The sequence below is a fragment of the Dermochelys coriacea genome, chromosome 12, assembly GCF_009764565.3.
Source record: "Dermochelys coriacea isolate rDerCor1 chromosome 12, rDerCor1.pri.v4, whole genome shotgun sequence".
NCBI lineage: Eukaryota > Metazoa > Chordata > Testudines > Dermochelyidae > Dermochelys > Dermochelys coriacea.
In genome coordinates this window covers 508313-520539 of record NC_050079.1, presented here as the reverse complement: position 1 = coordinate 520539, position 12227 = coordinate 508313, and the positions used below count along the sequence as shown (strand labels likewise).

Here is a 12227-nt window from a genome sequence, read left to right as displayed (position 1 = left end):
AGAAAATGTGGGGGAGTTGCATTGTATGTAAGGGAGCAGTATGACTGCTCAGAGCTCAAGTATGAAACTGCAGAAAAACCTGAGTGTCTCTGGATTAAGTTTAGAAGTGTGAGCAACAAGGGTGATGTCGTGGTGGGAGTCTGCTATAGACCACCGGACCAGGGGGATGAGGTGGACGAGGCTTTCTTCCGGCAACTCATGGAAGTTACTAGATCACAGTCCCTGGTTCTCATGGGAGACTTCAATCACCCTGATATCTGCTGGGAGAACAATACAGCGGTGCACAGACAATCCAGGAAGTTTTTGGAAAGTGTAGGGGACAATTTCCTGGTGCAAGTGCTGGAGGAACCAACTAGGGGCAGAGTTCTTCTTGACCTGCTGCTCACAAACCGGGAAGAATTAGTAGGGGAAGCAAAAGTGGATGGGAACCTGGGAGGTAGTGAACAGGAGATGGTCGAGTTCAGGATCCTGACACAGGGAAGAAAGGAGAGCAGCAGAATATGGACCCTGGACTTCAGAAAAGCAGACTTTGACTCCCTCAGGGAACTGATGGGCAGGATCCAGTGGGAGAATAACATGAGGGGGAAAGGAGTCCAGGAGAGTTGGCTGTATTTTAAAGAATCCTTATTGAGGTTACAGGGACAAACCATCCCGATGTGTAGAAAGAATAATAAATATGGCAGGCGACCAGCTTGGCTTAACAGTGAAATCCTTGCTGATCTTAAACACAAAAAAGAAGCTTACAAGCAGTGAAAGATTGGACAAATGACCAGGGAAAAGTATAAAAATATTGCTTGGGCATGCAGGAGTGAAATCAGGAAGGCCAAATCACACCTGGAGGTGCAGCTAACGAGATGTTAAGAGTAACAAGAAGGGTTTCTTCAAGTATGTTAGCAACAAGAAGAAAGTCAAGGAAAGTGTGGGCCCCTTACTGAATGAGGGAGGCAACCTAGTGACAGAGGATGTGAAAAAAGCTAATGTACTCAATGCTTTTTTTGCCTCTGTCTTCACGAACAAGGTCAGCTCCCAGACTACTGCACTGGGCAGCATAGCATAGAGAGGTTGTGACCAGCTCTCTGTGGAGAAAGAAGTGGTTCGGGACTATTTAGAAAAGCTGGATGAGCTCAAGTCCATGGGGCCGGATGTGCTGCATCCGAGAGTGCTAAAGGAGTCGGCGGATGTGATTGCAGAGCCATTGGCCATTATCTTTGAAAACTCATGGGGATCGGGGGAGGTCCCGGACGACTGGAAAAAGGTGAATGTAGTGCCCATCTTTAAAAAAGGGAAGAAGGAGGATCCTGGGAACTACAGGCCAGTCAGCCTCACCTCAGTCCCTGGAAAAATCATAGAGCAGGTCCTCAAGGAATCAATTCTGAAGCACTTAGAGGAGAGGAAAGTGATCAGGAACAGTCAGCATGGATTCACCAAGGGCAAGTCATGCCTGACTAATCTAATTGCCTTCTACGATGAGATAACTGACTCTGTGGATGAGGGGAAAGCAGTGGACGTGTTGTTCCTTGACTTTAGCAAAGCCTTTGACACGGTCTCCCACAGCATTCTTGCCAGCAAGTTAAAGAAGTATGGGCTGAATGAATGGACTATAAGGTGGATAGAAAGTTGGCTAGATTGTCGGGCTTAACGGGTAGTGATCAATGGCTCCATGTCTAGTTGGCAGCCGGTATCAAGTGGAGTGCCCCAAGGGTCGGTCCTCTGGCCAGTTTTGTTCAGTATTTTCATAAATGATCAGGAGGATGGTGTGGATTGTACCCTCAGCAAGTTTGCAGATGACACTAAACTGGGAGGAGAGGTAGATATGCTGGAGAGTAGGGATAGGATACAGAGGGCCCTAGACAAATTAGAGGATTGGGCCAAAAAAATCTGATGAGGTTCAACAAGGACAAGTGCAGAGTCCTGCACTTAGGACTGAAGAATCCCATGCTCCGCAACAGACTAGGGACCGAATGGCTAGGCAGCAGTTCTGCAGAAAAGGACCTAGGGGTTACAGTGGATGAGAAGCTGGATATGAGTCAACAGTGTGCCCTTGTTGCCAAGAAGGCCAATGGGATTTTGGGCTGTATAAGTAGGGGCATTGCCAGCAGATCGAGAGATGTGATCATTCCCTTCTATTCAACGTTGGTGAGGCCTCATCTGGAGTACTGTGTCCAGTTTTGGGCCTCACACTACAAGAAGGATGTGGAAAAATTGGAGAACGTCCAGTGGAGGGCAACAAAAATAATTAGGGGTCTGGAATACATGACTTATGAGGAGATGCTGAGGGAATTGGGATTGTTTAGTCTGGAGAAGTGAAGAATGAGGGGGGATTTGATAGCTGCTTTCAACTACCTGAATGGGGGTTCCAAAGGGATTGATCTAGACTGTTCTCAGATGTGGCAGATGACAGAACAAGGAGTAATGGTCTCAAGTTGCAGTGGGGGAGGTTTAGGTTGGATATTAGGAAAAACTTTTTCACTAGGAGGGAGGTAAAACACTAGAATGCGTTACCTAGGGAGGTGGTGGAATCTCCTTCCTTAGAAGTTTTTAAGGTCAGGCTTGACAAAGCCCTGGCTGGGATGATTTAGTTGAGGATTGGCCCTGCTTTGAGCAGGGGGTTGGACCTCCTGAGGTTCCTTCCAAGCCTGATATTCTATGATTCTGTGAAAAACATCTCTCAAGATGACTTAAGAGGATTGCTCCAAAATACACTTTATTGTCTAGTCTTTTATAACTAACTTCTACAAAACACATAGGTCATAATGACCCCCTACTGGTTCATTATTTTTCCTAACTTTCAATAAACTTCTAACATCAGAGATGTCTAGATTCAAGGTTTTCCAACCACCAAGATTTTCAGTCTCAGTTATTTACTTGTCTGTCCCCTCCTGCCATTCTGATTAGCAGAAATTGCCAGCTAGATATGACCTTGCTCTTGTCTCCAAATTAACCCTTAACAACGTGGTGTTATATTTCATTACTTCAGGGTGGCTGAATGTACATATTATGTTTGCAGTTGGCTTGATTATGTTCTGGGGTACATGCACCCCTCAAATCTGTAACAACCCCGTCATAGACCAGGGGGCTGGACTTGATGACTTCTTGAGCTCCCTTCCACCCTTACATTTCTGTGGTTCTGGGCTTTCTCACATGCTGCTCCTTGCTCTTTGGAGGAACTCCTCATAAACATCCCCAGGCCTACCTGGTTATCCTCCTTCCCATCCCTCCGTACAACTCCCTTGTTCTATGAAGCCTAGAAACACATGACAATGGTTTGGCAGGTTGTGTGCTAAGATCGCTATCAGGATGGCAAATGTCTTACTGTTTCCTTGTGCTTCCACTTTCACAATTCAGGGCCATTGCACGTGTATTTCTCCTCTGTGGTCCAGCAAGGGCACCCACTCTCAGGCTGCTCAGCTGGTGCCTCTCTTGGGTAGAAACCCACATCTCTCTGCCTACTAACTGTTGTATCTCCAGGCTGCACTGCTCCCTGCCTACAGTGTGAATTCCCCACTAAGGCAGATCCTCTTTCTCAGCAGGCCTGCTTTGCCTTCCTTCCTCAGAGTCTATGAACAGCATAACTACCCCTAGATACATTATCATACAGCCCTTTCCCAGCAAACAGTGATTCTCAAGGCAAAGTCATTACAGAGAGAATATATTAAAAATAATAAAAGAACCTATACACATGCTAAAAAGCTTACCAGAGATCACCCTAACCCCATCAATGGCTCAGGCAGATGAATAGACCTTCAAACCTCACCAGGAGTTTTTTTGTGGTCACAAGGTACCAGTTGTTAGTTCAGAACAAGCATGCCCATGCATCTGTAAGTCACCCTTTTCTCCAGTTTGGGCCTCTGAACTTGTCTTCCTGAGGGTGCAGCTTCCATAGGTTTGATGTGAAGGTGAGAAGTTGCCTTCCCCTCCCCTCAAGGATTTCCTAGGTATCCCACTTTACTTGTCTAGGACATTATTTCAAAGGGTCCTTTGAAGCTCATAACACTTCCTAGGGTTCATGTTAACCATGTCTTCTGCCTGGAAATGTTACAGACCATCCCACAGTAATAAGGGCGCACCCATATTGTTAACGCAATGAACTCCTACGATACTGAAATTTATTCAGTAAGGTTTGACTTAATTTACTAAGGATGGTCCAGGAAATTGCCACCCGTGTCTGTGTGTATCCATCTGTCCCTTGTTTTATTCCTAGATTGTCAGATCTTTGGGGCAGAGACAGTTTTTTGTTCTCTGTTTGTAGAATGTCCATCAGAATTGGATCCTGGTCCATGACTAGCGCTACTAGGTGCTACAGTAATAGGAAATAATAAAATAATAATGGGGAGGTTCTGGGCAGTCGGAGGGATCGTGTTAGAAAGCCGGGCCTGGGAAGGTTTGGGGCAAAGCGCTCTTGTGAGCCTGGAGGGCTGAGAGCAGTGGTAAGGGGTTGGGATGCCATGGAACAGCTGCTATAAGGAGTTAGGTAGGATGCTGTGGAGGGCTGGAAGAACTGGAACTCAAGGATCTGGAAGGGTTGGTGCTGGTTAGAGAAAAGGGAGCATGGGTGCTGGGTAGTGGGTGCCCCAGGAAATAGGGGTGCTAGCAATGGGAGGGAGCAAAGGGACACATTCTTGTAGCAGCTCTTGGGGAATCAGGACCAAGGAACAATTGAGACATTGGGATGATGGGGTGGAAATGGTTGGGGAGCAGGAAATGTGGGGAAACTGGTAGCAAGGAGTGCTGTGGGCAGTGAGAGGGGAGGAGAAAAAACAAGTGATGGTTTCTCCTCGGGTCCTAAGAGGTATGGAAGGGTGAGAGCAGCTAGAGGAAGGTGTGTAGAGAGTCATAGTGATTGGCAGGGCAAGCTGCCTCTCTGTGCCCTTCCTCGTCTCTTCGAGTGCCCCCTCCCTCAGCTGTCAGGCCTCATGCCTTTCCCCCTCCTGCACTGTCTGTGGGCCTGCCTCTGTCAGTAAGAAGCAGGTCCAGGGGACTTCCCCTCTGTCTAGAGTCTTCCCTTTCTGGGACATGGAGTTAGCTGCTCTGTGTTTTAGGAGTCCCTTTGATCATGAATGTCTGGCTATGTGCATTCCCAGTAGATATGGGATCAGTTACATCCCTCATAAGAAGAGTGTCCTGCACTTTTGAGCATCTGGGGAGCTGACTCCAAGATTTTACAGATTTAAAATGGGCTGGGATTGAAATAACAGTTTGTGTGTGTGACATAAGTCCCATTAATTCACTTGATCTTCTTTGTCTTCTTTCCCCTGAGCAGGGTTTCCAGTTTCCAAACCTGATGTGACCTCCCTGCTGGAACAAGGGGAAGAGCCGTTGTCCCCAGATCTTCAGGGCTCAGAGAAAAAAGAGATCCTGAGAGGCATCTGCACAGGTGAGGGGTTGTTAAACTGTTAGTGCCTGAAGGAAACTGCTGGGATTCCCAACAAAGACCTTGTGAGATCTCTGGGTTCAGGATTGTCCCCAGCAGGTGTCATATCCTTAAAGCAGATATTGCTCATGACTTCCTACTTGGGCTATCAAAGGATTAAAAAAAATAATTTCAATGAAGCGCGGGATTAAAAAAAAGTTGCAATTAATTGTTTTAATCACACTTAAACAATAATAGAATACCAATTTAAATTTATTATAAATAATTGGATGTTTTTGTACATTTTCCTGCTTTTTTATTTCAATGATAACACAGAATACAGTGTGTACAGTTGCTCACTTCATATTTTTATTACGGTAAAAAAGATAAAAAGTCAAAACCTGAAGGGACATATGAATGTTTTGCATCTCTGGCACATAAATACCTTGTGTGACACTGCACCCCATATTCATCATAGTGGTATAATTAGGATATGATTGTGACATAATTATGATGTATCTGGTACAAGATGTGTCTTCTGAGGTGTCTATGGAAAAGTTATGTTTTTCTGAATATGAATATCCTATTTGTATGCATGTATCAGTTTTGTATCTGGAGTTATGAATACTGACTATGTATCTGTATTTCAAATGTGCTTACTCCGAGTAACATCCACAACTAGCTTTTCAGGTACAACAGTGAAGAAACTAGACAGTGCTGATGGCACATCAGCGAATAGGATGGTCCATGGAATAACTTAGCCTTCCTGTGAATGTTTCAGCCAGCCTATGAGTAATGACTGCTATGACTTAGCAAGACATGCAAGGGCATGTGACCAAACCACATGACAGTTGAACTTCATTTTGTTACCTGTATTTTTCCACAAACTGGGCTGGGAATTTAGCTTGAAACAAAGGATTCCCGACATATGAAGTGACTATATAAGGTAGGGAGTGACATTATGACTGGTCTTCACTCCCCCAGAACTCAACAACTGAAAAAAGCTCTGAAAGACAAAGGACTTGAAATGGGGAAGGGGGAACCCATGCTGCACAGCAATTGCAGTCTGTGCCTTAAGAATCTGTAAGCCTGCTTGTATCATCAGTCAGGGTGAGAAATTGCTAATTTGCATCCTATCTATCTGGTACATTAGGCTTAATTTGCATTTTTGTTTAATATGCTTTGATTTGTTTGCTGTCACACATACTCACTTAAAATCTATCTTTCTATAGCAAATAAACTTGTTTGTCTTACCTTACCTAATGTGTTTTAAGTGAAGTGTCTGGAAAAATCTCAGCTCTGTAAACAAAGGCTGTTGCATATCTTTCCCACATCAAGGGGAAAGTGACCTATATTGATGAGCTTGCATTTTATTGATCCCTGTGCAGTGCAAGACAGTATAATACTTCATTTATACTCCAGCAAGGGTGCAATGCTGGGGAATTGGCTGTTGTCTTCTGTCTGTCCTTGAGTGGCTTAGGTAAAGTATTCAGGTAGCTCAGTTGAGTGTGTGGCACCACCTGCTGTCATGCTGGGCGATAACAGGGCCTGGAGAGGCTGGCTGAATCATCAGCAGAGCAGTGTGAGAGAGACCAGCCCAGCTTAATGGTTACAGGGGCAAAGCGATTCCCACAGCTCCAGACTGCACCCTGGGGATGACAACCTATCACACCTTGCAACGCCAGTTAAAACACAAGTGTGAACAAAGTGTGAATGCCTATTCTCACTTTCAGGTGACATTGTTAATAAGAAGCGGGCAGCATTATTTCCTATAAACGTGAACAAACTTGTTTGTCTTAGCGGTTGGCTGAACAAGAGGTAGAACTGAGTGGACTTATAGGTTCTAAGGTTTTACATTATTTTGGTTTTGAATGCAGTTAGGTAAAATAAACACACAATTCTACATTTGTAAGGTGCACTTTTCTACAGTACTTGTATTTTTCAATTCACATCACACTATTTTTTTGTTCTTTATTACAGTTCAAATATATTAAAAAATAATGTGACATGAACACTGTACACTTCGTTTTCTGTATTGTAATTGAAATCAATATATTTGAAAATGTAGAAAAAAAATCCAAACATATTTATAATTTTCAATTGGTATTCTATTATTTTTAGCCACAGGATTAAAACTGCCATTAATCATGACTTTTTTTTTGTTTTTTTTCAATATAGTTAATTTGTTTTGCATTAATCACTTGACTTAACTGCAGTGAATTGACAGCCCTACTTCCTATCCATTCTCACTAATTCCTGGCAGTAGCTCCCTCCCTGCACTCCCTTCTCTGAGTATTTGGGTGGGGACTGGATGAAGAATTCATCTCTTCCTCTCTCCCCTTTGAGGAAGAGTTTGGGGAAATTTAGTCCCTGATTTTTTTTTCCCTTCCCCATCTCCAGGTGTTCTTCCAGTTCTCCCCTTTTCCATTCCTGTTTCTGATGGTTTTTCTTTCTCTGTCCCTGCAGGTGCTGGATTAGGGAGTGAGACCATGGAGCAGAATCCTCAGCAGGAAGATGAGGAAGTGGACTCACATGGTGCATTATTGCAAAGATGCAAAGGGATTGTATCCAGGAGTTGTGATCAGGGAAAAGCCTGTGAGAGTCAGCACATTCCAGAGACATGGCAGGGAAATCAGCCAACACAGAAAGTTGGTCAGTCTGGTTATTATCGGGGAACTCACAAACGTCTCAAGGAAACTACGGCCCAGCAGAGAATCCCCATGAGAGAGAGAAATAACACATGTGTTGAGTGTGGGAAAAAGTTCAGTAGGCGCTCGCACCTTATTAGACATCAGAAAATCCACACAGGGGAGCGACCCTATGAATGCTGTGAGTGTGGGAAAACCTTTGCTCGGATCTCAACCCTTAATAATCATCAGCGGATCCACACAGGAGAGAAACCCTATGGATGCTGTAAGTGTGGGAAAACCTTCACTGAGCGCTCAAACCTTATTCAACATCAGAGGATCCACACAGGGGAGAAACCCTATGAATGTTGTGACTGTGGGAAAACCTTCACTCACAGCTCTCATCTTATTAGACATCAGAGAATCCACAAAGGGGAGCGACCTCATGAATGCTGTAAGTGTGGGAAAACCTTCACTCGGTGCTCAACCCTTATTAAGCATCAGAGAATCCACAAAGGGGAGAGGCCCTATGAATGCTGCCAGTGTGGGAAAACTTTCACTCGGCGCTCACACCTTATTAGACATCAGAGGATACACACAGGAGAGAGACCCTATGAATGCTCCAAGTGTGGGAAATTCTTCCGTCAGAGCTCAGCCCTTATTTGTCATCAGAGAATCTGCAAGGGAGTTAAAGACCATAAAAACATTGTCTAGGGCTAAGAAAAGATTTTGTTTTCCATTTGTTAATTTCCACATACTGAACTTTAAAGCAGCATTTGTGGTCTCTCAACTCCTCCACCCAAGTTGTCTGCTTTTCCCTTTTGCAGCTCACCTTTCCTTGGGATGAATCTCACACTTTTTATCAACTCCTTTGTGCTATGTCATGGAGGTGTGTGTCTCTCCAATAGGAATGTCCGTCAACCTCAGATGGGGTAAGTAGGAGTAACTTCAACTAGGTACATGGAGGTTAAATTTACCTGGACCTTGACTCTACTAGGATTTTCCATGGAGTTAGCTAGCTTGAGTTCACTATCCTGATATTAAAAACTAGGGCTTTGAATCTAATAAAATTAATTGCACTTAATTGTGAAATTAAAAAAAAATTGCATTTTTAATCACGCTGTTAATAATAGAATACCATTTATTTAAATATTTTGGATGTTCAGCCACCATTCCAGACAAGCCCTGTAACCCCAAGTCAGCTGGCCTAAGCCAGACATCCATTTTAATTGCAATGTATACATACCCTTAGTGTCAGAATTGCAGCTTTCCCATCAGGGAATCATGCCCCAATCTCCCCTGTGATAAGTGGGCATATCATGATACTAATGTGATAGGAGCTTGTTGCTTCCCCTGCACAGGACCTAGGAAAACAGCCTGAACAGCTACTTGGCCAGATGTGGTTACCAGGAGATCCAACTAGGTGGGAGTTGTTCTGGGGCTCTGCAGGGTGGGGATTTAGCTAGGAGAAGGGGCAGATTAAGAGAGTTTGTCTCTGATGTACAGGGGCGTTTGTCAGCGGGAGCTAGGCGTGACAGTGGGGTCTGAGCTGGGGCAGCAGCACAAGGGGGCAATGTGTGGGACTTGTCACTTGGGAAAAATGAAACTGCAAAACCTCTCTGTGCTGCAACAAAAGCCTCTCACTTATCCCCTAAACCCGCTTCATGTAAATCTCCACCCCTTCCCTGGAATTTGGAAACCTGTTCACTCCTGTGCAAATTTTTAATTTTTCTTATGTTTCCTTGGCTTTGTACAAACATTTCCCCCATCAAAATGATCAAGGACATTTAAAATGAGAAAAACAAAACCAAAGGAACCCCCCCACACACAATCTCCCCACTATACACTGCTTGAGTCTGAATTTTTTAGGCAATAAAACTCAGATCTCTATTGGCCAGAAAACAAACAAACGTTTTCCCATGCTGTATCTAAGGCCTTGTCTAGAGAGGTATATATGCTGCAAAGGCACTTTTGGCGATGGAACTTCTCTGTTTCACCGATATAATAAAACCACTTCTATGAGAGTTGTAAAGGTTTTTACGCAAAAGTTTTGTCACCAAAGTGCTAGCGTAGACAATGTGCTTGACAAAGCCCTGGGATGATTTCTCGTGGGATGACGCGTTTGCTGACGCCCCTTCCCTCTGTGATTCGATTTCTATGATTTTAGTGCTGTGATTGGGCTCTGGAAGGTGTCTCACAATGCCTATCCTGACCCCTCTGGTCAACAGTTTCAACTCCACTACCCTACAGCTAGGTAAACCCTCTCCCTTTAAAGACCCAGGAATTATTGAAATTCCCCTTTCTGTTTGCTTGGCATGAAGTGCTCACATCATATCCTCCCAGCTGACCATTGGGGCCTCCTGCTTGGAAATCTATCCTGTTTGGAACATTGGAGAGCTGCTGGATCTGATCAGTATCCAGCAGTATCAGTTGTTCAGACTCCTCTGCACCCAGCCACCAGCCCGCAGAACCACCCCAAATCTTCCAGTGCCCACCCAAGCAAGGCCTGGCCTAGCAGGCCGGGCAGTGGGTGTCCAGCTCCCCTGGGCTTCCTCCAGTGGTTACCCATAACCCCCAAAGTTGCAGGAGGCACCCCTGGTGGGGAGGCAGACTCTCCTGGAGTTGCTCAAACCCCCTGCACCCAGCTGCTGGCCCACAGAGCCACCCCAAATCCTCCAGCGGCCACCCAGGTGAGGCCTAGCTTGGTTTGGCCGGCCTGGATAGTGGGTGTGCAGCCTCCTCCATGTGGGACCAACAGCACCCAAAACTGCAGAAGGCGCCCCCAGCCGTGGGGTGAACTTGCCCAGTGTTGCTCAGCCCCCCTGGGCCTTGCTGTTCGGAGCAGACACCACCCCAGAATCAGCCATGGCCACCTAGGTCAGACCAGGCCTGCCTGGGTTCTTCTCTCCTGTGGGCATCCAGGATAGTACCACTATATTACCGGGTATCAGGTCAACCTGTTTGCTAGATTGGGGTTGACCTGGTGGCCAAGTGGGGACTAAGAAAAATTTCCAGCCCTTTTCCCCAGGGTCTTGACCTGATGCCAGGACTGACCTAAACCGAACATGAGGGCCCGGCCCCTCATGCCTAGCTGAGCCTGACAGGCACCCGGGGCTGGAGAGTCATGTTCTGACTCCCCACCACTCCCTGGCTTCCTCCACAGGGGCCCCAGACCAAGCCACTGAAGGGAGTCCTTCGACCCTACAAGAACTGTGGGATGGTGCTCCTACTGCTCCTCTCTACCCAACCTGGGTGCTCCTGTCTCAGCTTGGGACACAAGCTTCTAATCAGTGGCAGGATGTGGTCCCGGGACCCCTTGTGCCCCCCCCGCCCCTGCAGCTGCTCCTCCTTCTCTCTCCCTGGCCTCAGTGCTGTGTTCCTAGCCTTGGAGACTGCGTCTCAGCAGTGGCAGTATCAGGTCCAGGGACCCTCTGGACACTAATTATAAAACCTGACCCCCTCCCCCTGACAACCCAACTTTCCAGGGGACAACTGACCCCCCTCCCCTCTCATCACCCAGGGGATGATTATTAAGCCTCCCCCCCGGACCACCCAGGGGATAACTATTAAGCCTCCCCCAGATCTGCTCCATCTCTACTATTAAGCCCCCTCTGTGATCCTCACAGTCACTACTGCACTGCCTTTGGAGTGGGGTGATATGTGAGCTGGAAAGCAAACCAGCCACCTGGTAAACCCATTGTACACTATGGATTGACCTGTTAGCTAGGCACCCGGGTCACCAGGTCAACCCAGAGCCCCAAGGAGGGAAGAGGAAAGGGGGTGGCAGGACCCACCCTGCCAAGCCCCCGCAGGCCCTCTGGGGTCCGGGCTTAAGTCCCTGCCAACCACCAGGTCAACCAAATGACCAGGGAGGGGTATAAAAATATTGCTCAGGCATAGAATCATAGAATCATAGAATATCAGGGTTGGAAGGGACCCCAGAAGGTCATCTAGTCCAACCCCCTGCTCAAAGCAGGACCAAGTCCCAGTTAAATCATCCTAGCCATGGCTTTGTCAAGCCTGACCTTAAAAACCTCTAAGGAAGGAGATTCTACCACCTCCCTAGGTAGCGCATTCCAGTGTTTCACCACCCTCTTAGTGAAAAAGTTTTTCCTAATATCCAATCTAAACCTCCCCCATTGCAACTTGAGACCATTACTCCTCGTTCTGTCATCTGCTACCATTGAGAACAGTCTAGAGCCATCATCTTTGAAACCCCCTTTCAGGTAGTTGAAAGCAGCTATCAAATC

The 12227-nt window shown here is 46.2% G+C and overlaps 1 protein-coding gene across 1 annotated transcript in view; it reads left to right on the top strand.

Moving 5' to 3' along the window:
- Nucleotides 1-9071, top strand: part of LOC119841420 (zinc finger protein 383-like) — a 39494-nt gene extending 30423 nt beyond the window's left edge. The window contains exons 4-5 of the mRNA XM_043495355.1: nucleotides 5261-5374; nucleotides 7817-9071. Coding sequence (XP_043351290.1) covers nucleotides 5261-5374; nucleotides 7817-8691 — 989 coding nt within the window. The 3' untranslated portion in view covers nucleotides 8692-9071. The remainder of the gene's footprint in view (nucleotides 1-5260; nucleotides 5375-7816) is intronic.
- The last annotated feature ends 3156 nt before the right edge of the window (nucleotides 9072-12227 follow it).